We start from the raw sequence: 24,282 nt of genomic DNA, 5'->3' as shown, positions 1-24,282 counted from the left end.
ATATATATATCGTTCACTACTGCCTGCAATGACCCCAGCTTGGCACGTTTGTCTTGCCTCACATGGTTCCCTGGGTACAACTGCTGCGGACCGACCAAACATTCCGACGCAAGGTAGCTTCTCCGTGAACAGTTGGCGATTTGGTTGTCTGACTCCAGATATCGCGCGTATCGTTTCACCATGGATATCTCACTGTAAAGTCTGGTGACAAGCTTTCTTTCACAGTAGGCAATCAGCCCTCCCTGGCATGTATGGTCCATTATGCCTGAGCGGCGACCTGTCGTTGGTTGCTGTGGTCTCTCTATAAGGTGAGCCCTTGATCGTTTACCAAGTGGCAAAGGTTGTTTGCAGCTTTCAACCTGCAGAACCACTCAACATGAATCCCGGGCTCCAATATTCCCACTCGTCAGATTGCTTGTCAACCCAGAGCATACCCTCGCCGAGAAGGTCCTCAATCACAGTCTGGCTTCTGGCTCTCGTCCAGCTCAAGTTCACCATGAGCATGGAAACACTGACGTAGCCGAGAACTTGGACGGCCTCGAGCACGGCGCTCTGGTCCGTACTCAGCTCCTTGGGCACGCTGCGAACATAACTCCGGTTACCGACCTTGATGACGGCATAGCTGCTGCCGAGAGGCTTGAGCGTGCCCACGGCCCTCAGAACATCGTCCTCGGTGATCTCGGGGGCACCATTCATGCGGCCGCGCATGAGGCGCTCGCGCAACTCCTTGACGCCAATAAGGCCGCCATTCTCGCTGCGGGTGGCGCCGCACGTCTCGACGACGCGGACGGCCAGCTCAAAGTAAAAGTCATTGACGGTGCGACCCAGCATCTGGGCCCAGATACTCCCCACACCTCCCGAGCCCCCTCCTCCCGACGACGAGGATGAGTTGGACGAGGCTAGCGGGTCAATGCCAATGGCGGCGCACATGCGCGCAAACTGGGCGCGTAGCGAGGGGTTCGACTGTATGTCCTTGGCGTGGGTTTGAGCAAACTGCTGCACCAGCGACCGGAACTTGGTCATTTGCGTCTCCAGCGCCTCCGCGTTGGTTGTCCGGAGCGAGGTTCCGTGGGAGGCGAACTGGGCCGATGTCAGGCGGGAGCGGTCAAAGGCCGCCAGGCCTACACCTTTGCGCGACATGATCGATCTAATATGTTTCTTCTCTCTTCGAGATTTGTATGTAGTAACGTCTTACACAGTCTGGTATGCGAATCTTTCAGTGTAGAGAAAGTAGTGGTATGTCATCAAAGGTTGCGTGGAAAGGCAGTAGCGGAGGCTTCAGTATATGAGAACAGGTCTAGGAAGGAGATGGTTAGAGAGGTAATGTACACTGTAAACCATGTACCTTTTTACCTTGGGCCGGCAAATCAATCTGTACAAATCAGCACACTCTATTGCTGTCTCGATATATCTCAAGCATCGAGTTGGCTCACGGATGGGGTATTTCATGAGTCCCGTCAGTTTTCCCGCTTTACCTTGTAAATAAAACATGCCCGAGTATAATGATAGTACCAAATGGAAAGTAAATCCAGATTGTCATCAATGCTCCCCGCGCTGATTCTCCAATGTCAAACGTCCGGACCCGGCAACTGGCGCCAAGGCGCCCTTATCCAAGTGGGTCAGTTCCAGTCTCTCCGATAAGAAGACGAGCGCAAGACAAGACAAGGAAAACGGTAATTATCCGGCTAATTCTCCACTTTTCCAACGCGGCACCACTTTCACCTCCCCCCACCCAGAACAAGTCTAGCGCCAGCTCCGAGGGCACAATTTTGAAAACCCTACGAAAAATCTCAAGTCAGCCTCAACCCAAGCAAATCCGAAAGCAAGCCGACCCTCTTTTTCCTTTTGAGACCGTTCTGAGATTGCGACATCCTCAACCTCACGACCGACAACCACAGATTCGCAGCCATGGCTCCCACCCAGAGCGTTCAATGCTTCGGCAAGAAGAAGACGGCCACCGCTGTCGCCCACTGCAAGGTTGGTCTCTCGCCCGCCCTGGAGGATAGACGATTGGGATAAAGCTGGCGCTGGCTTGGCTACGATTTCGCGATGGAAAGAGGAGGACGAGGAGGACAACAGTTTGGACGAGTTCACAAGAAGAAGACGACAAAATCGAACCAACAGAGGAAATCGCGTCACGAAAGAAAGAAAGCCAAAAGCGAACAGCGAGATGGAACACAGGAGTCTAGGGAAATCACAGGCGAAAAGGGAACAAGTTTGCTGACGGATCTCTCTCAATCACAGTCTGGCTCCGGCCTCATCAAGGTCAACGGCCAGCCTCTTTCTCTGGTCCAGCCCCAGATCCTGCGCTTCAAGGTACGAACGAACCGATTTCAGTCCCCAACATTTCTCAAAACAAGATGATCAAGAACACATGATGGACCAATGAAAATACTCTAATTTCAACACATCTGCCACGACGCCAATACATTACCCCCAAGATGCGCAAGAACGTGCGTGCTAATGAATACTGCACCGATAGGTCTACGAGCCCCTCCTTGTCATCGGTCTTGACAAGTTCGCCGGTGTCGACATCCGTGTCCGCGTCGCCGGTGGTGGTCACACTTCCCAGATCTACGCCATCCGTCAGGCCATCGCCAAGGCCCTGATTGCCTACTACCAGAAGTTCGTCGACGAGCACTCCAAGAACACGCTCAAGACTGCCTTCGCTCAGTACGACCGTACCCTCCTCGTTGCCGACAACCGTCGCTGCGAGCCCAAGAAGTTCGGTGGTCCTGGTGCCCGCTCCAGATTCCAGAAGTCTTACCGTTAAGCGGTTGTGCTTCTTGGTGTCGCTGGTGCATTTGCATTGCATTTTGGCGTCTGCTGGGGATGGATGGACACAGGCGACCGGTCTGTCTGCCGGCTAAAAGGGAACCGTGCTGGATGGATTTCTGGTCGTGCTGGACGTGATGAAGGGACGACGAACAGGGTGTTCTTTTTATTAAAGGCTCTGGAGTGGACAACGGACGGCTACTTTTTCACGTTTGGTCTCAATGGAGTCAAAAACAAAACAAAAGAGGATCCCACACATGAAAAGGGCTTTGTGAATGCCCTCTGATCATCTATGCATTTGCATGGCAGGGCTGCTCTCTGCCTGGGTTGTAAGGGAATAGGCGAATGAAACGTCAAGAATTCTACCACGTCGAGGTCTTCCATCTTGGTGACAAGTATGCCATGTCATGCCAGTACTAGGTCTATGCGGGAGACTGCCGGCCTAGAACAGAACTCCCCCCCATCTATTGTCATTTCCCATGTGATATTCTTGTTTCTGGACGCTGATATTAAACACATTAAAGCCTTGGTCACGACTCTCACAGCTGGACAATCAAAAGCCCGCAGATACTGGTCGCAGATTCATAAATAGCAGCCCGGCACACCTTCACCTGGCGCTTTGTGCAGCCCACTTATAAAGCAGCAAGTGATTGGGCTTGCTGACCAACCATGGACTTCCCATTCACAAGGAAGACGTATTAGACCTTTTGAGTTCATCGCATTTACGACACACCTCAACCATGTGTTCACGGACATCAAAGTGTCGAGTCTGCCATAGTAATGACTGTATAAGCCCGGTAGGAGATTCAATGTTCTTTCTCTGCACCGCTGAGAAGCCTGTTCATCTAATCAGCGTGACGTACCACTCCATGTGGCAGGATACTCGACCTCTTCGTGCCTGTTCTCTATGTGGCAGGAGAGAAGAAAAAGGGAAGGATCGAATGTGTGATGACCACAACTTACAAAGAGAAGTTGCAATGGCTTCATTGGCCCATTCTCCTTGCCGTGAGTTTCGACCAATTATGAAACTTACTTGCCTAGGAATGAGCGATGGGAGAATGCACCTCTGTTTACATCTATCAGGAGACTTTGGACTGTCTCCCTCTTTCTTCTCCACCCAAAACAATATCAGATCACAAGACAGATCACAAGACAGATCACAGTTTGTTTACGACTCAATCATCATTTTCTAGTCTTCAAGTAACAGTGTTTCCATCTCTGTTTTTGAACCCTGATCATTTCTACCTGCTAAAAAATCAACTTGTTCTATCAGGAAATCAACCAGCCCGGGCCGTCATAATGCTGGACTCGTGGCCAAGGTTCTCGTTTCTCCTCATCCTCGTACTCTCTCAGCTCGGTTTCCTATCATACGAGTTGTACTGGCACTTTAGCCGCCAGAAACTTTACACCTAGCAGTTGAAACGTTTCGACAGAATTGCAACAGCCATTGCCTTTTTGTGCGCCTGCCTTGCCGTGGGCTGCTGGGTCGGTCTGGGGGCAACGCAGCGGGGCATGAATCTGGCTTGCCATGTGGACATCAACAAGGACGTGGGAGGACTCCTCATTCGCGCCGCTATCTGGATGATGGTGATAACTGCTGCATTGATGGCATTCATCGGCTTCTTCGAGACATGGCTCACACACGGCGCCATCATTGGTGTCGTGTTGCTCCTTGTACAAATGTACTATGGGATTGCTCTGGTGGTCCAGGCGATCAAGCCGACCCCCAGAGAGCACGACCCTGAGCAAACGAAACCGTCTCCTGCCGACATTGCCGTTGGGATCATGCTTCTCGATGCAATGAACCTAGCTGCGGCTACTCCGATTTACATGAAGAAACCCCTGGGAATGCGTTGGTTCACAAAAGCTGCCCTAGCAGGACAAGGGTTCGGGTTGATACTCCTAGGGTTGCTCATTGGCCTCTTCACTCGAGGCGAGTTTAGGTCGGGTCACCGCTGCCGGTGCTTTCGACTCTTTTGGTGGGCATGGCTGAGCAACTGCTCCCACGGAAGACCTGTAGAAGTGGCCGCAGTCTGGTTGTATTATGCATTTCGATGTCTCAACTTTATCCAGAACGTCGTTTTCGGACTCAAAAACACTGGCGACTTCCAGGCATGTAAGGGACTTCATCCAGTGCAGAAATATTTGCGATCGGAGCGTATTACCCCTGGAGACGGCAATGCCCTCTGGAATGAAATGGACATTCGCGGTACTGGTTCGCCAGCTCCTCAAGATGAAGATGACGCCTCTGATGGACAACGCCGTCAGGAATTGCGCCGACAGCGACAGTCCATCAACTCGCTCCTGAGTGAGGCCCAGAACAAACCAGGCCGGTAGCGAAGACTTGGTCGAAAAGACTTGTGGGATCAGACCCTTGCGAAATGGGCAGGAGCTGCATGGTGGTACAGACGGCGCAGCACAACCAATCTTTATTTCCTCGTCAACAGTGTATTTTCCTTGACGTCGATGGCAGCTGCAGAAATCGTTATCCAGCATTTCAATTCCTCAAAGACTGGACCAACAGGATTGCGTTCCTACGCGCAGAATCCCGTCATTCTCGTCGCTTCCGTGGCTGTTGCTTGCGAGATTGGATGGTTTCTGATCAATTGGCGCACAGGCAGACCCCCGGAAGACATTGACAATAACCATTGAACTCCCCAATCAACTGCAAGACGATGAGAAAAGGTAGACAGACTCCCTCTCACACATCTTGGTAGCCAGGTAAGACAGTTTATCCTCAGTCTCGAGATGCTGGTGTTTCTTCCCCTCCCTTTCTGTTGACATGAACAGCTAACACTGAGTACAGAGAAGTCACTGTTCTGACCGCTATACATGCGTCTTCTTGCAAGATCATTAGGACGTTGCTGGTCGCATGCTTGAGCGCTACTTGGGATAAGCTCTTTGTTCTTTGAATTTCTCATGGAAGCCTTGTCCCAACGTTTGCGTTTGGTCAGATTCATTTAGGGAGGTCACCTCTTGTCTCTGGACTCCGGGAAACTTCAGCGGAGGAAAGTTATGACATGACTGTAGACTATCATGGTGTATAGAAAATCCGATAAGAACAATCATGGTTAAATATACAATGAGTTCCCCTCATGGAAGCAGACCGTTTTGGGGATGGCATCAGTTTGACAGCTTTGGTATAGTCAAAAAGCATACAGGTGAGCAAGACCACCACGCAAGCAATGATAGTGGAAAGATGGTCATGTCGACTTTGCACGACTCGAGAATGATTGTTGGCCGATCAATTTCAGAGCCCTTATCTTTGTGCCATGAGGATATTGACGTCTATACTTGGTCATATCTTGGTGGCGGCGATGCCAATATTGAGTGTGTGTCTTGTAGTAGTAATCAATCCACCAGGGCAAAGGCGGTATTACATATTTTCAATAGTGGACCTGTCAATTGCAAAATCATAATAATATTCTCATTACTCATGGCTTTTATGACCGATAACGAAGCAATACACCACCGCCCTTCAGAGAACGCCCATGCTATGCGGATAGGGAAAGAAGAGAGAAAAGCCAAACAAGAAAACCTCGACTGCAAAATTTCATTATTCCAACTTATCAAACCGCGTCCCTGTTTGTCGGAGCGTCTCAGCACATGATCCGTGATTTTGGACCGCTGATAAAAGATAGAACGAGTGCCCAACATGAACATTGCCCCAATAGCACACTTCCATACAAAAGAAATCAGCTTCCGAACCGTCCCGAGAATGAGCGACAAGAGGCAAGGTAAAATTATTTCAAAGTCCCCACAAAGCCACTTGCTTCATCTTGATCATTCCACTGAAAGGACAGAAGGTTGTTCGTGATAAGATGGAGATGATGACGGCCGCACCAACTATGGCATGTTGTCAAAATGTGGCGGCCGCTCTCCTATTTAGTTTTTCTTTCCTGCTCAGACGGAAACAAAGTCAGTAGGCCGACCATTCTCATCCACATCGACGACAACGGCAGCAAACTCGCCCCGCTCATCTTCGCTTTCGAAATCGGAGAGCTCGGCGTCAATGACCTCACCATCCTCGAGCATTACTTTTCCACTTCGGACGTAATCACCGCGGAGGTCCCAGCCAAGACGCCACAACCAGCTCTCGAGCGCCGAAAATGCCTCGCCCACGGCGCCTTGCTCCGACGTACACCTCTCTCCTAGTGACAGAAGCTGCTCATTCAGGCGCGACTTGTACACCGTAAGCGCCCGCTGCAGCCGCCGGGCCTGCTCGGGAGCCGAGTCTAGAATCGATGCGCCCTCCAGGTACCGCTCGTTGTAAACCAGCTGCGCGTGCACTGTCTGTATCAACCGCAGCACGAGAGCTGGCCGGTCAATAGAAAGCCGGTATGACCGGAAGATGATCATGGTCGTGTAGTACCACCACTGCTCAAGGCACGAGTAGTTGCCCAGATGCATGCCAGTCAGAAAGGCGAACTGGACCTCGCCAAGCAGTGTGTCCTCTTCTTCAATACGCGAGAGCACCCACGATGATGGATCGAGAGCCTGCTGGGTGCGCTCTGCGCCCGCGGCCGCCGGATCAAAAAGCCGCTGGTCCATGGGGAACGAGAAAGTCAGCTGTGCTGAAGAGGTGGGATAGAGGTGGGCTTCCTCGGGAAGACTAGTCTCTCCAGCAATGCGGTCAGAAGTATTGACGGCCCACGCGTCCTTCTGCTTCCCGCCGGCCAAGCGATCAAGCAGCCGTGGCCCAATGGCCGAAGTGAGCTGTTGCCATATCGTGATGCTGCTGAGAAAAGAGGGCAGAGGGTCTGCATTGGCAGCAAGACCTGGAGGCGCAACAGCCGAGGTGGACGCCTTGAACTGATATGGGGCAAGTTTTGCAAAGATTTGGCTGAGCCTCTCCCTCTGAAATCGCTCCTCGGCCTGGCTTGCAGGATCAGAAAGCACTTCGTTGAACTTGTCCCATTGCTTGACATAGACCTTGCCCGGGCTGCCGGCCTCCTTCTCCGGAGTGCTGATCCAATAGCCGCTGCGAGAGGAGGTTGACTCCAATGGTGATACCCAAATTAAATGAGCACCGGGTGGGATATCACGAAATCCGAGAAACTGCTGCGTCGTGGAGAATGAGATGGTATCACAGCCAACGGTAAAGGTGGCGGGCAAATCATCAAGTATGAGCACGTCACCACCCTGAAGCATGTCCGAGTCCTTCTCTACGGGGTCTGGCGTTCTGTCGGGGACGGTGAGAGGGGTGGCGTGGTCCATTTCGGCGTCGGTGTCCTCTGACGGCTCGTTGATGCGCAATGAGCCGAAGGGATAGACACCAGTGACAGGGACGGAGTCGACCGACTTCAACGAGAGGAGCCCCGGCGAGTCCAAGGATCCTTTGTGTGACCGGAAGTTGGGCGTTGACAGAGGGTCAGTATGCGCCAAAACCACGTCCTGAGTAGCGAGTCTAGGTGTTGATGCGGTTGACCTGGACGGCGACGAGGTTGAAGAATCGGCGGATCGGCGGTGTGGGTCCATCCCGGACGTTGGAAGCAGTGCCCTAAGGTATGTAAGGTAGTATGCAAATGCTTCTTCCAGGTAGCGGGCGGGGACCTGGAATATTATCAAGAAGATGTTTAGCTCGAGTGGAATCTCCTAGTAATTTAGAGAATCAACCTATGAAACGAAAGTCGGCGGCGGATAGTTCTTTTTTTTTTTTTTTTTTTTTTTCCTGCTTCTTCTTGTTCTTCCAGGAGGTTCTGTAGCAACGGCCTACAAGTGTCCTGTTGATTCCGTACAACTCTGTCTGGGTGCCCTTGGAAAGAAGGTTCTGAACTGCGCTGCGAGGTAATTTTTTTTTCGGTTGTTCCAGCTCGAAACAGTTTGACAACAGAGTCCCAGAACAACAGCTCGGGGGGATATGAGCAGAGGCCCGATTAAGCGAGTGAAAGGACCAACTGTGCCTGTGTCTGCACCACTTGGGTTGGAATAAAGCGAGCGATGGATTCCGAAATTCAAGGAGTGCAAGGGAGGTTCATCATATGCCGCTATTCTGCTCGTTTCCTTTCAAACAAGGTCAAAAAAGACAGCGAAAGGAAAGGGGGAAAGAAAATCAGGGCAGGACATTAATCTGAATCAGACATATCTTATCTTGGTCTGTCCATGTATTATCGTGCCTGGGCCTTGGAAATCCAACCAAATCTTGGCTGGCTGGGGTGGGAGACTGATTTTCAGGGTCCTTCCTCTGTAAAAAGTCGCTACAGGCGACCGTCGCAGTTCCCCCCGCTACGTCATCGTATCGCATCGCACTTGTCTCTTTCTTTCTTTTTCTTTCGCCTGTTTTACCGTGCCGCAAATTAATGTTTTGTTGTAATATTGAAAACAATCTTATGCAAAATAAACGCGTCTCATCTATGTTATGCCGTGCCTCTTTTCTTTTTTTTTTCTCTCTCCCGCACGAGAGAATAAATATATGGAGGTATTGTGTATCTAGTCAATTTATTCCTCTCTTTTCATATTGGCCTAAGGTAGAGTGCCGCGCATCTGTCCAACTCGACTGGCACTACATATTAGAACGGCGCAGCAGTGTGTTCTTCTCTATGATGCGACACACTGCATTTATTCAAAGAAAACTAAAGCGATGATACATTTTCCATCCGCCAATGCTCGCGTTCAGATGCCGATCAAGCGCTGTATCGTGTCTTGGGGGCAAATGCTACGTGCGAAAGAGGAGTGAGTCTTCCGGGCATCGCCTGTATGCCATGTCACCTTGTGGTACACGAGGCTCCCCTGTCCGGGGTGGTCAAATGATGAGTGAGTGCATAAGCCATTACGCATACCTGTGATTTTTACCTTTATCTCTTTGAGCGTCTCGCTGCAGTGAAGTTCGGAACCGCTACCTATTTATTGGCTGGTATAAATTGTCCCAACATGATCGTGCCGCCTTGACGATGCATCCATGGGATGACTAGAATCGGAAGCTGGAGACGGATGCTATAAATATGACTGACTGGGTGACTACTATTACCTAACCTGCCAGAAATGATATCTGCTTGCCTTGATCAAAAGACCATGTTGCACAAAAACATTTCATTTCATTGGTAGTATTGATTCTTGGTTCCGACCGAGGAATTCGGCCTGATAGGTAATCAACTTGATACACTTGTGCATCATCTTCTTTCCTGGTGCGGAGATTGAGCGTGCACTACTATCTGTTATACTTGTTTGTGCACACTGCAGCCGCAACTCTTTTTTTCAGAGGGGCATTAATAAATAAATAAATACATGGCGGCACGCGACGAAAAAGGAACTGCGCCTAGTCTTGATATGTTCCCCATCCTTTCCTCTCATTGTCCATACTAGGATGGAACCAGTAGTCTTCTAGTAGATGCACAGAAGGTTGAAAGCAGGTCGAGTGCCAAATGGATGCGCCTAACACAAAGACGGCATAAGGGGGGAAAAAAAAAAAAGGAACAAGGTAGGGATTCGTGCATTTTGGGCAATCCCTCCCCTATAATAGAATCCATGTTAATGAGCTTCACCAAAGGGGGAAAAGAGAAAAAGAAAAAAAAAAGGACGAGCAAACTAACTGCGTACAGAAATATAGGCTCCCAAGATCAATGCTAGTCTTATTCCGTGCCGGTATATCGACTAGGTGATAGATACCCTCCCATCAAACCCCCCCTGCTCATGGGGTATTAAGTGAATACTATTAGCCTCACACGGGCGCCATCGTGTTTTTCTCTCGATTGGGTTTGTCTACCGAAATGTACACAAGTTTTGAAACCATTACGATTCCGTTGCGGTTGATTTGATTTGCCCTGGAGCCATGATTGAACGAATCCCCACAACTGCAGCAACCCATATTGTTGACTTTCCCCCCCCCCTTGCAATGTCAGTATGATATCCCGAAGAAGGGATGGGAATGTAGGCAGGTCGACTGCCTCCTGGGGCTCTCTCTGATCCTGTGTGCATACAGCCTCCCGTTCACAATAGGATCGAGCAGTGATTTGGGCAGAGTGCAGCCACAGATCAAACCAAGCAGGAGTGCAAAACAGGTTTGTCGTTGTTTCTTGGATAGGGAGCTAGAATCCTATTTAACATTGCTGCGCCCGACGGGGCGCCGACGGGGCACCTCCTGGCCACCTAAATAACAACCTTGGAAGCCCGTGATGACGGGACCGAGCAGGCGGGGCGGGTCGACGGGAATGATGTTATTGTGTATCCCTCCTTGCTAATATGATTTGCTGGAGGGGGGGGGGGGGGGGGGGGCATGGGTGCGTTTGTATCGTTGATTGTGTCTAGCAATATACAAGTCGCGACCGGCGCTTGCTTGCTGTTGGCATACACGCTTCGTCCCATCCCAAGGGCAGGTGGGTGTGTGCGTGCGTGCGTGCGACCCTATTATAGTCCCGAAGCCTTGGGAGAAGCCCAAATGGAAGGAATCATCTTTTTAGGGACTTCGGACCATAAATAAGAATTCAACCGGCCCCGGGGACCAAACAAGAACAAGCACCGGCCGGTTTCCCAAGAAAAGACATGGAACCAAACAAGGCTGTGATCCGGGGGGCGGGTCTATTTTAGAACGACAAGCCCAAGGATTCCTTTTTTTTTTAAATGAAATCTGGCCCCCAATCCTGTACTAGCACGCATAGGTTAGACGCAACGGGAAAAATCACAATATACAAGCACATATTGCTAACTGGATAGGCGCCATGTCGAGATCCTAGATTAGAATCCCTCGCTAGTACGACTGAACCCTTGAACAACCCAGATGCGCGGGTCGCATCATGGGTCGCCTTAGTTCGAGTGCATCATCCATACGTACCAAACATGGTAGTACAATGGAGTAAACCCGACAATACGGTACTGTATGTAGGCCAGGGGAGAACCAACAATGGAATGAAACTGCACACAACACCCATATTTTGTGTGTTTGTACCTGCAATTGTTGCACTGAAAAGCATCAAGAATTCAAGCAAAATGCCATAGGTCAGCGACGATGCATTTTCAGATGCAGCCATGGATTGTTTAGCATCTGAGCACCATAGAAATAATGCTGCCGATCATATAATCCCCACCCTTTTGAGAGAGTTTGGTGTGGGAAAATTGTATACCTACTGTCGAGTATATTATTGGAAAAGTCCTTGCATGGCAACCACAAACAGAAAGCGTACTGTGCATATTGTTGCCATGGGCATCATTTCCACCATATTACCAAGTGCACCCACCAGTCCTCTATTGCATGCCGTGAATTAATCCATGCCGCCCTCCCTTACCTCCAAAATACCGACAACCAAGCCAAAGAGGGGCAAAACGCGAAAAATGCACAAGTGTTCAAAGGTTGCTAAGAATCCCAGTCAAGATCCTTTCCCTTTGCGTTATGCAAGGTATGCATCTCATCACACATGGAGGTGACTAATGTAGGAGTTGGAGGGAGGACCAAAAAAAAAAAAAAAAAAAAAAAGCTCACCCCTCCCAAAAGATGGTGTTGTTACACAGCATGGCTCTAACCAAAGATCCCAGTCAAGCATTCAACAGAAACCTCTGACCTCTCTTATTCCCTTGTCTTTTCTTTGTGTTCTTCTTATCCTTCCATCTTCTTGGCATCGGGCGCACCCCAGTAGGTATGTCTCACCCTCCCGACCTATAAACACCTAACCCAGCACCGGATCGCCTGACCCTAGCAAGATGGACAAAATAGTGTAAAATTTTGAACCGGCGCTGGTCGCAAACACTTTCGCCTCGTGGCGAGGGTTGCACAACCGTAGTAGTCAAACTAAACTAGTTGGCACTGATGACTTACAGATGCAACAAAAAGCTTGTTTTTTTTACCCCCCTTCTTACCCTTACGACCAGGTTCTCGGAGAATAAAATAAATGCATCTTAAAACTGCAAACTAAATAATGCGCCGCTGGCTGGCAGCGTAAATCTTTTCTCTCCGTACAACTTCAAAACAGTGCATCCATCATATTGTAAATGATCAAAGCACACCTGTTGCAAACCAGGTCCACGCTTCTTTTCTCTTCTTTTCTTTACCATCATCTCACAATGTCCCCTAATTGTATAGGGGTTACACCATGACCACGCATAAGAAAGTTTTAGACAGTTTTCTTTTTGTAAACGTAAACTCAATGCAACTAAATAACTATCGCATTCGTGACTCATGGCCACCAGAAAATCCGTGCTTCGCGTGTGTATCGTATGCTGAATGTGGCCACCCTTTCTCAAAAACAAAAAACACGTGGTCTATTATTGAGACTTGGGACATGACCCTCAAGGGCAAGTCTGTCAGCCTCCACAGAACCCTTTGTTTTCCGACCCTTAAATGAACCAATATTTCTGCCTCCACAAAACTCCATGAGTAGAATGTCGAGCATCCAGGGATGTCAGACAAACCGCGGATGACCCTGCCTCAATTGAGGAATGAGGGGTGTACCGCAACGTTCATGATTGACCGAAAGATGTCTGCTTGTCCCCTGGGTATGCAAATGCAAAAAGAAATGCGCCTCGTGAGAGCTGCCCCGTTGGGCGTGTATACTCGGTCGAAAGTCATGAAAACTTTTTTCCTTCGCCGGGAAACCCAACGCACCAACTCCTTGACGCAGTGCCGTGTCCTTCTAGAATGGCCGAAATCAAATGAAGCCTTATGAACAGTGGGAGAGTGATGATCATGGAGGGGTAATATACAGCAGTTCCAACTTTTTACTCTTGACTTTCATTTCCCAATGGGGTGGTTGGAACTATTAGTCCCCTTGAGAATGCTCTGCGGCCTGGTTAGCACGCCCGTAACAAACCCATTGCCACTACCGAGTACGGTTACTGACGTTGGCTGTACATCTGCTGCTGGCCAGGGGGTGGTGCATAGGGCGAAGCTGGCATGTACTGGCTCGGGTACGCGCTGCCACTTGGACTAGCGTACTCGGGCAGCGGTTGCTGAGGCACTGCGGCTGATGACGGGGGCGCGGGATATGCGCTCCCGCCAGCAGTCGGCTGGTAGCGAATCGGAGGCAAACTGCTGCCGTAGGCTTGGGCTGCCTGACCGGCACCAGCATCGGCCTGGGCGCCGTTGTGTGTGGCCTCTTGGACCTGGCGCTGACGTTCGGCCTCATCGGCCGCCTTACGATCAGCCTCTTCCTGCTTCTTGCGGGCCTTCCATTCTTTACGGATCTCTTTGAATTCTGATTCATGATAGTTAGCGATTGCTCTCCCCGGGTGTAGACATTGTTGTTGGCCTTGATAGCGCTAGCGCGAGGCGACGCGACCGAGGGACTATAGGCAGATCCACGAGTGCGACCAAGACCCACAAAAAGCACGACGCGCCTCACAACATAGCGGAATATCGGCAAGACTCTGCAAAGGAAAGCAGGAGCAATCTGACGTACCTTCAGGGGTCCGCTTTTGACCGTGCGATTGCATTGTAACGTGAGCATTCAGGTGGTTGAGTGTACCGTAGGCCTTTTCACAACCATTCCAGCCGCACTTGTACATGCGCTCAATCTCCTCGTACCGCCGGCGAGGCCGCTTGTGCTGCTGGGCACCTGGGATCGGGACAAAGGAATATACCTGATTGCGCAGTTAGTTTTATTTGTCCCAAAGTCACTAAACAAAGTCGTGGAAGCGTGAATCCGCGCATCGCATGCCTAGAGATGAATTCAATAGTCAAGCAAAGCATCTGATTCCGCAGGGCGCCCGCAATGCGCGAATGATGAGATCAAACGGCACTGAGTTGAAAAAAAAGTTAATTTAAAAAAAAAGCCTACCTGCGCGGGTCTACCATGCGGCGCGGCAGATGTCGGAGTGGGAGGATACATGTGAGGGTGGTGTACTTGACCAGGCTGGCCATAGTTTGCCCAGTCAGGCCTTGCCTGCGGGTAGAGGCCACCACTTTGAGGGTAACTCTGCATGTTGTCGTGGTGTTGAGGCGGCGCAGCGTACGGGGAGTACTGGTTCTGGCCGTACGTAGGGCTAGGTGCCGTGAGAGATGGATCTAAGGGTATATCGTCATTAGATTTGACCTGCTGAGGCTGATGGTTGCGTCCATCTTGTGTAGGCATGGACGGACTTGTTGGTGTTTGCGCCATACCTCCGCTGCTACCTCCGTGGGTGCTCGCAGGATGATATGTACGCTGGAGATGTTCGGGAAACGAACTTGACCTGGCCGATGGCGGGTAGACACTGTACTCTGACGTGGGCGTCGCGGACGTGGAGTAGTTGGCCGAACGCGGTTCCCCTGTGCTCGAATACTGGGCAGCAGATGCGTGATCTGCAGAGGAAGCTTCAGACTGGGTGTCGCCGTAGACGCTTGGATAGGGCGAAGGCAAACCTGACTGCGAGTACTCCGGAGCAGATCTTTCCATAGAGCGAGGAGCTTCCGAGCTGGGACTTCGGCTTTGGCTTTGCAGCTGTAGGCCGGTGACGCGGGCAGGATGCTGAACGAAGTTCTGATTCTGAGCGCCGTTCAAGTACATGCTACGGAGTCCAAGGTGTGTTGCTCAAGGAAAAAATCGGCCGGCCGGGATGGTAATTGCTTCAAGCCAGTCGGGCAGACAGCACAGGTCGGTCGGATCGGATCAACGACGGGTGGGAGGTAGGTAGGTAGGTAGGTAGGGAGACAGGGTAGACAAGCAAAGTATGCTTGTGATGTTATATGTATGTGCAAAGGAAGTGTATTTGGTTTAAAGTGTAGAGTAGAATGTGGTTACACCAGGACAAAAGTCAAGCTGCGGCTGGCGGGACTGGCGTATTTGTCGGCGGCAGTCTGGTCACGACGGGAAGGGTGATCCAGACAAAGTAGCGCGGATCTCCTAGGCTCGTCGAAAGGTCCAAGGGTCTGGTTGGATGAAATAGTCCTGATCGGGGGGATCCACCAAAGTCCACTGAATCTGTAAGCCACCCTATTTCCAGGCCAAGATAGTGTTGGTGCCAGGAGAGTACCAGTGTGCAGTATGAGATGACCCTCCTAGATCACGGGCATCAGACAACTAGCCTTGGCTTTGGTGAAATAGAGTACGAGTAATACCCGGTTTCTCAGGAGCTAGTCCGGTGCGAGTAGCGTCGAGGCTAAGTCCTAGCGCTGGCGTATGTCTGTTGCGTCGCGTGGTGGTGGGTGGTGTGTATAATGTGTGTGTGTGTGTGTTGGGTCAAGTATAGTTGTAGCGCGTGGTGGATGGTGGATGATGGTGGTGGTGGTGGCAGTATCAACGACCACGGATGCAAGTGCGGAAAAATAAAAATCAAACAATTCAGAATGACCGGGTGGCAACGCGACTTGATGGAAATCAAAAATGTTCCCCGTTCGCAATGCCAGACAATTCCTTCTGGTTGTTGAGTTCTATCTTATGATATCTCTTTCCAGTTAAGGACAGGGAGGGGGGGAGAGAGAGAGGTACCCAAGCTCAGGTGGGGATGAGTCGCGAGGCCAGACGGCAACGTCGACGATAGTGCTGAGGATGGGAAATAGGGAAAAAATGGGCAGCAGAGAAGGCCTTAGGCGCAGAGTGGGAAGATGAGCGCAGTAGATGCTCAGGTCTTTCCGAGTTGGCTTAGTCTTTGGAGCTAGTGCAGTGACGACTCAGATGCTAGCAGACAAGCAGGCGCGATGTTCTTATGAGAGTCGACCCTTTCTTGGGGTGACTGACTCTGTTCACTCTGGGCCTAAGGGCAGATGACGTGCAGCCGGCGGTATTGGGCAGGCCCGGAGTGCGGACTAGGAGAGCTGGATGACGATGTCGAAGGGGGGGTGAAGACAAGACGACAAAGTCTTATACAGTAAAAGCTGCTTGCTCTCTCCCTCTCACTCTCTGTTAAAGAGCTCGCTGGAGACTAGGTGAAATAGGATTTAGCCCCAACTCTAGCCCAGTACGTGCGCGAGCTGATTTTGATTTGATTTGGCGACTCGGTCTACGACGCGCTAGTACCCGGTACTGAGAGCGAGGTATTGTAAGTCGAGTAGTGGTAGTAATAGTGCCCTTCTTTGGTTGAAGAACTGGTAGACTGAAGGCAACCTTCTCTCGTTGGTTCGCGCTGCAGCTTTGGCACGGTCTTTTTTGGTTGTTTGTGGTGAATGCGGACACGAACGAACGCGTTGTTTTGATTTTTTTATCGGCCTCCAAGGAAAAGAGACGCGAGAGAAGAATTCAGAAAATTTTCCTCTCCTCTCACACACACAAATTTTGAGAGTGGGAGAAAGGGGAAGAAGTTGGGCGAAGGGGGAGAAAAAACGCGATTGCGCCTCCCCAAGAATCCGGATTGAAAAAAAAAAAAAAAAAAAAACTTTTGGGCGGCAATGGGATAGGTCAAGGCAAGGCGCGTTACGTTCTCTCTGTTGCCGTGCGTGCACAAAAAAAAAGTTGAGGTGGACGGGCGTACGAAAAGATTGAGAGATCAATTGTGTTTACGTGTGTGGACAGTGCGCAGAAAGTACCTGGTACTTGGGCCCGACAAGTAGCTAGGCAGGTATCGTTAAATTGTATAAAATAATAATATTTTTTTGAACAAAGGTGCTCTGGACGACAAGGTGTACAGGTAGTAGGTATCTCCGCAGCTGCCGGCCGACCTACCGCTGGCTGGGTCACTGCAAAATGGTTCGTTGCTGGTCTGGAATGGGATGGAATCGATCAATGACATCTCGGGAGACATCGCGTACGGTACTCATTTGCATCTTATTACATTATTCGAGATCACGTAATACATGCGTTTGTTTGCAAGTAAGTACCTCTTGGTATGCTGTCAACGCCGCGTGTAAGTAATGTATGTAATGCAATGCAAATTGAGGTGCAAAAGTACAAAGTTGGCAGTCTCGAACCGAGTTACATTGGTGCTGAATCAATCAATGAGTGACTTGACTCGACGAGAAACATCCCAAGGGGACCTGATGAGCAGAATTGCGGGCTGGGGCTGATGTAGGCAATTGATTACGCCCGCCGCCTCGTTGTCACAAGAAGGGATCTGATCTGCTCTTGCTGATACAGTTTTTGCTGGGACTGATCGAATCTTTCTCCTCTTCCAATCCTCGCCTGAAAACCCCCGAATCCACAATTGCTGCATGTGGAGACAGCTTTGGGCGCAGTGGTTGAGTGGGCGCACGCACAGGCGTAGGTAGGGTCTAGTGCAAGTGGACTTTAGGGAGGGAGGGGGAAGAATCAGTAATTCGGACAGCATGAATACATTTACATCATGGCCACCGTGGGTGAGGGTCGGTCGATTCCCAAATGCCAGAAACGCGTCCCAAAAAGAAAAGTGGATAAGGAGAGAGGCTTAGCAGCAAATATTCATCGAAGGTCCCAGGGCAAAGGAACACCGAATGCCTGTTCTATCCTTGTAGCGAGCGCTCCCTCATGGAGATTTCAAAATAATGACAACTGATGATAGTGATGGGATATTCTTTTACCAAGTGCAAATTCATGCCAATATGCCATGCATTGAGGCAGTTTTTAGTTCTTTCTCTATTCAGTGTCCTTATCTTCTTCTTCTCCTCCTCCTCCTCCTCCTCCTCATGCCTGGGTGCGCTGTCTGAACTGAGATCAGCATTAAATGGCATGATCGTGGTAGGTACTTCGTAGACTACATAGTGCACACTGTCTGTTTCTGACGTCCCCTGGCCCACATGTTGGACGTCTGGCTAGCTGGCTGGTCCATGGCCACAGAGAACAACAATAACTTACGCTCCCTGACTGAATCGTAGGCTATTCTTCCATATAGACTACACAGTGGTAGAATATGTAATCCGCATCCTGGAGAGTTACATTGGGACCCCCCCCCTGAGATCAGTACTGATGGCCATTGGGAGCTGGCTGGCTGTTCCCACTAGCTGTTCCAACACGCGTTGTTCCAGGGCCACCCTTGGACGCTCTTATACTGGGTACAGGCTGTCATTGAATACATGGCTACTTTCCTTTTCTTGGCACCCCTACCTATCAATACCTGGAAACGCCGATTCCTTGGACAACAAGCTCAACACATTGGGCGGTCATGTCAATGCAGTCAGGGTAATGTCCCTGGTCAGAAGGGTAGAATCGGGCGCGACAGCCACGGCGTTGTGGAGTGCCACTGACTTTCAAAAGGAGACTACCTTGGAATTTTTTTTTTCTCCCTTCCGCAATTTGATTTTACCTCATGTACTGTCATGTTTATATGTATACTAGGTATGGCGTGAAATAAGACGTGTGTAGTTGAATAACTGTGATTGTAGGATATCCAGATGTAGACCAGACCTCGCTCTGGGCAAGCCAGTCTGTGCGCGCATATGTACCTACATACACGCCTGCATTTCGCTCGCTTTTTCCTTTCTGATGCAATCCATGCCAGCTACACTAGATGAGGTATGCAGAAGAGAAGATGTGTAAGGATCGTCATTTTCCAGATGCGCACTGTGCAGGGATCATTATTCTCTCAGCTCCATCATTAGCTCTGCGTGCTCAGCAATTGAGGCTTCGATTTGCACGTTCTCATACCCAAGCTCCGCATATCAGCGCGCGCATGGCCCTCCTGATAATAAATGATGACGATGATGATGAAGTGGTATCCGAAAGCAACGCAGCAGGTCGGCAAGTCTCTCTCTCCTCAGTACCTGCCTGCCAGTGTGCGGCTGCTTGTGGATGTGGAGAACCCACTGCAAAAGGGTGTTTTTTGACTTTTTTTTCTTCTTCTTCCACATGTTACAGCTTTTGGCATTCATTGCAAGGGATGGGATGGGAAAGTACTACGGCTTGCCGGGCATCTCATTCATTATGTGCAGTATTTGTTGTTGATGACCAAAGTTTTAAGTGTAGATTTCGACAGACGGGCGAGCCATAAAAGCAAGATGCCGCTATTACTGATTTGATAATTGTCGTTATGGGCGCGCGATAGATGGATTCGCGTTTGGTGCGACGGGCTTTGTCTGCTGTGCTGCTGTGCTTGACTTCCCCAATGGCCGTTCCAACTTCGAGCGCTAAAGACTTCGGCAATCTCATCAAGTCGACTGGACTTAAACGTCCCTAGCACACACACACACACGCACACACACACATACATACATACATACATACCTACATACATACCTACTTACTGGCCCCCCCTCCCTTGAAGAGATGGGTGCTCATGGATCAGTGAGCTTTCGCTCGGCGGTCGCTCACGATCCGACATCCCCCCCAGTCAAGTCTTTGCCAATGTGCATGGAGTGTAGTCGTCCCCCTGCGTTTTCGATTGTGCGAGAGTGTCCCAGTGCTCGTCAGTAGCGTCTTCTCCACGTTCTTCTGGCGAGCCAAGCCTTTCCACGCAGCAGCTCCAATGCAGCCAGCAGGGGGGTCGGATACCACCTCGCCAATATTGCTCGGAGTGCTCTATCGTCAGTTGGGACTAGCCCCGACCATGTTCAACGAGAAAGATGCACGCTTATTGCCTGCCTAGAGGGAGATCTCTGCCGACTAGTCCGTTGCGCCGGTGCCGGATCTCCAGCTGACTCGTGGGTGGTGGTGGTGGACTGTCCCCCATCATATTACATAGCTAACCAGGTGGGTTTTTCTAGTCGTGTCCCCACCCGTACCAAAGTACAGGGGATTCCGCATCTCCGTTCCACACAAAGGGCAGGGAGGGCCAGGCAATTCATTCGTGTGTAATGGACCAGAGAGGCGAATATGCCATTGTCCGGTAATCCGCTCGCGGAGACATTTGTGTGCTATGAATGTACTGAGAACCCAATGCAATGAGGATATTTCTTTGCATCTCACAGGTCGCGGCATTCCAATATATTCTACATCAGGTAGTGGCCAGATTCGCTATTGAAGAAGAAGACGAAAAAACCCCAAGAACAAAAAAGTCTGGCACGGTACCGAAGGTAGATCAGTACCCGCAGAGACACTAACCTAGGCAATAGGAAAAGTTGAAAGGTCCTTACTTGAAAACATGCATCCTACAGTACTGTGTATTGCCCGCAAATTGCTCGTCAGCATGTGGAGCACTATGACAATGTGATCCTCTCATCGTTATGCCCCCAGTCAAAAGACAGTGCCAAGAGTGCATATCTAATATGGCAAATTTTCTGGATTCGGCTCTTGGGAGTTCCGTTCATCAATAACCAGTAGCCAGTGGGACTGATCCTCATTCCAAGCAAGCAAGCAAGCAATTACAAGGACAGGATTTCAAGGTCCAGCATGTACTATCCGTGTACGTACTACTGTTCCCCAGACCCTTTGTTGTCGCCGCAAACTAAATCGACCCTCTACTCTATGCACTACGGAATATTACCATGTCTGATCAGTAATACTAGTGTAGGCACCTTGTTATTTGCCTAGTACACCCAGTCACGTAACTTTGTCTCGCAGCTTGGGTTTCACAAGATTGTCACAGTTATCTTGATGATTCTGTTTTTAAACAGTCCTGCGGAATGCCAGTAGTACTAGCAGTGTAGTGTATGTAATCAAGAGGAATACTCCAAACTAGAACGCCATGTCCGGCACGACACTCGCAGCAGCAGAGCGTGCTTACATTAACCGACTCACCTTGACCTTCTACAAGTGGCCGCATGCACATGATGTTACACAACCTTGACAGACCTCTCCAGGGAAAAACTTTAATCTACCCTCGCATCCCCCGAGGTCACGCTGCCTATTGTCGGACGGAGGCGAGAGCGAGAGAGAGATCATGTGGATGGGACTCCGCCCGAAGTTCGTGAGATTTGTTCGTCGGCCTGTCGGAAGTGCGGTGAACGAGTCCTGCAATGATCGGCCCAACTCGCGTGGCTTTTCATTGGCAACAACTTGGGCAGGCCGAGGATGCTGCATGTGGTGTGGGGTCATTGATTGCAACATGATATACCCCATCCAAGGTCTTTTTTTCTCTCTTCCCTCCCACAAAGCACCTTACATGACCAAGATGGGGATCAATTCACCGCATCCTGAAAAGAAGGCGAGCAGCGGGACTGCCTGCAGGTTTTGAGTGTTTGACACAAGTCACAAACGCTCGACGTGCCTAAGGTTCTGTCACTTTAGTTTTTTTGTTTTTTTTTTAGTCTTTTTTCCTTCTCGGCATTATGCGTCTCAAATGCATAGCGATTGATCCTTTGATTCCGCAATTTTGAAATGCCATGTTTCTTGTCTTCGCTTATTCATCCATATCGCATTGTTGCCTAACCAGTGTGTCCATATTGCTTGGATACAATTGTATGTAATGTATCTTCTCAAGGTCGTATGAGTGAAACGAATTCTGGTAATGACCCCGGCCTCGTGGGTCGTAGAAAGAGAGAAGATCCCTCGATGATGCATCCACTGGCAATGAAGAACGTCGGCGACCAAACCCTTGGGCATCTGAAGTACGGTTGTCGACAATGGCCCGGTCGAGACCCAAGCTGTCAACCCAGCCCCCAATGCCAGGAAGCCCCCTCCACGACCTCTGCTGCTGACTTGGTCAAACGGACTTCACCGTTTCGCTGTGCCTCTTTTTTTTCTTTCTTTCTCTCTCTCCTCATTTTGGAAATTGGCAAATGACGCGTTGTCTCTATGTGGATTTCCAGCCACCTCGGATAAAAGAAGAAAATTCAACATTGTGCACACAAGGTGACAGTGGTGAATCGCCGTGCTTAAGTAGCATACTAATCATAAGCTTTGGCTTGCGATATACTAGTCCAACGTCTGCGAGATGCGTAGGTCAGAGACATGTTCTAACCAGATGATTACTAGCCACCCATCAACCCGCTGTGAGGGGTGGCAGTTTGCAGCAGATCATTGCAAACCTGGTCAAAGAAGCTGCCAGGGGTCTTTTCGACCTTTTTTCTTTTTCTTTTTCTTTTACTACTGTGATGCAAGTGCCACTCTCACTTGCACAGGCATTCATTTTTTCCGCTTGGTGGGCTCTGGGCTCTCTACTACACAGTACAGATTACTACTGCGCATGCATGCTGCAATCGTTGCGATCAAGCTGTCCGATTTTCCCATCTCAATCATTTGCAGCTCGGATTTGGTTGAATTTCTTGAGGAATTTTTTTTTTTTTTCCAGCGATCCGCAATGCATCGCGGCACAGCACTGCTCTAGCCTTCTGCAATTGTATGATTGATTCAAAAAGTGCATTTGTTTAGCATCGTCGTTAGCATCTTCTGAAGCGGCTCGAGAAGTCTTCTAAGCATGGTTCCCCAGAGAGATTTTCCGCTAAGGCGATCTGTCAGGAGCTTTTTTAGGGCGTCACCAGATCTCAGGCTGGCGACCCGAATCTCTGGATAGACTAAACAAGCGTGATGCCCTGGAGGGGCACAGTATCGCGAAAACTCGATGGGAATGCTGAACTAACTAGTTTGCGATTTAAGAGAAGGCTTTAGACAGGATCATATCCTACAATAGTATCGCCTCTCAGCTTAGACTAGTGTGTTGCTACTATATTTCAACGACATGGCGAAACCAGACCTCCAGATATATAACCATTGTATCCGCATCAGCACAGTGACACGATGGCCCGAACATGCACCCAGACATATTGCTGGGGATTTCAATACAGCAACCGTAAATCGCTGCTCAGTCGGTACGGCTTTGGCGCACACCGCCAGTGGACGAAGAAGTACAATGCAGGACTCGCAGACGGACCTATTTGGAATGAGAATATCCCATCTGCATTGGCAATGGTGCGCAATACGCAATACCAAGCTGCCCGCTGCATTTCGATTCATTTAATCCAGGAGGCGGTGGTACTCGCCGCCTCCCGAACAAACCAAGCGATGTTCATGATTTTTCGGCAATATCTATCGCATCTCATGCTCATTTCTCTGTTGTCAGCCCGTGTGACGAGTGATACACACGCCTTTATTTAATTTTTTGTACGTCTCTATTACCTCTCGCATGACACGTCTGAGGAACCGACACTGTGTTGCTGCGGGCAGGGTCGAACATGGCCATGCGCATGCAGCCATCACCCAGGGGCTTTGGCCAGGCGGACCAGTAGTCGTCGAGCGTGGCACCCAGGCAATTATGCAGAGACACCTTGGTGATAGTTCACGTGGGCGACGTGCATCACGCCCATAGCTGCAAGAGGTGCCGTGGCAGTCCCCGACTTGCCAGTGGTCCAAGATTTTCATAATATTGAGTCTCGGGGCGTTATCATGCCAGAAAACGAAGGGGGTCTGTTTGGACTATGGGCAGGGAAGACTACTAATTTGGTGATCTGGCGGGTCGTGAGCAGCAACAAGCAACAAGTCATTCTCTCTCCCCCTGCTGTGAAACGCTTCGAACAGCGAGGAAGAAGGACCCGTCCAGCATTGACGGATCTGCTTACGGCCCCCAGAAAATTTCGTCTGCGCAAGGACATTGATTACCTTATTCAGCCATTTGTTAAAAGAGCCTTCAGCCTACGGTACGGATGCACGCTCTCCAATGACCAAGAAGAAGAGAATGAGCTCCATTGCAACGTGGGATCGAGATGCGGCAATCAGATTGGGAAATCCGATGCGAAATTTTACGAGTTCGATACGGCATGATATGCATGGCACACACACACGCACACATAACCAGTTTTGATTCTCTTCTTTTTTTTTTTTTTTTTTTCCCCTATTACTAATTATTTCGCCCCTACCTCTTACCTTTTTCCTTTCCTACTTCTCGTCC

General features: G+C 50.0%; 5 protein-coding genes across 5 annotated transcripts; 2 read left to right on the top strand and 3 right to left on the bottom strand.

The window, feature by feature from the left end:
- Positions 1–354: 354 nt before the first annotated feature.
- On the bottom strand, positions 355–1,140 carry PFICI_05319 (uncharacterized protein; the record flags this gene model as incomplete). Its single annotated transcript, XM_007833900.1, has 1 exon — positions 355–1,140. One exon carries the CDS (start codon positions 1,138–1,140, stop codon positions 355–357), a length of 786 nt encoding a protein of 261 aa, XP_007832091.1.
- Positions 1,141–1,908: 768 nt separating this feature from the next.
- Positions 1,909–2,773, top strand: PFICI_05318 (40S ribosomal protein S16; the record flags this gene model as incomplete). Its single annotated transcript, XM_007833899.1, has 3 exons — positions 1,909–1,977; positions 2,245–2,316; positions 2,483–2,773. The coding sequence occupies 3 exons, from the start codon at positions 1,909–1,911 to the stop codon at positions 2,771–2,773; spliced, it is 432 nt and encodes a 143-aa protein (XP_007832090.1).
- A 1,514-nt stretch (positions 2,774–4,287) lies between these two features.
- PFICI_05317 (uncharacterized protein) lies at positions 4,288–5,112 on the top strand (the record flags this gene model as incomplete). Its single annotated transcript, XM_007833898.1, has 1 exon — positions 4,288–5,112. The coding sequence occupies one exon, from the start codon at positions 4,288–4,290 to the stop codon at positions 5,110–5,112; it is 825 nt and encodes a 274-aa protein (XP_007832089.1).
- A 1,566-nt stretch (positions 5,113–6,678) lies between these two features.
- Positions 6,679–8,253, bottom strand: PFICI_05316 (uncharacterized protein; the record flags this gene model as incomplete). Its single annotated transcript, XM_007833897.1, has 1 exon — positions 6,679–8,253. The coding sequence occupies one exon, from the start codon at positions 8,251–8,253 to the stop codon at positions 6,679–6,681; it is 1,575 nt and encodes a 524-aa protein (XP_007832088.1).
- Positions 8,254–13,533: 5,280 nt separating this feature from the next.
- On the bottom strand, positions 13,534–15,185 carry PFICI_05315 (uncharacterized protein; the record flags this gene model as incomplete). The annotated part of the gene is made up of 3 exons (XM_007833896.1): positions 13,534–13,895; positions 14,100–14,280; positions 14,478–15,185. 3 exons carry the CDS (start codon positions 15,183–15,185, stop codon positions 13,534–13,536), a joined length of 1,251 nt encoding a protein of 416 aa, XP_007832087.1.
- Between the last annotated feature and the right edge of the window lie 9,097 nt (positions 15,186–24,282).

Source organism: Pestalotiopsis fici (genome assembly GCF_000516985.1).
Source record: "Pestalotiopsis fici W106-1 unplaced genomic scaffold PFICI_Scf_3, whole genome shotgun sequence".
Classification (NCBI taxonomy): Eukaryota; Fungi; Ascomycota; class Sordariomycetes; order Amphisphaeriales; family Sporocadaceae; genus Pestalotiopsis; species Pestalotiopsis fici.
This window is presented reverse-complemented; position numbering and strand designations above follow the sequence as displayed.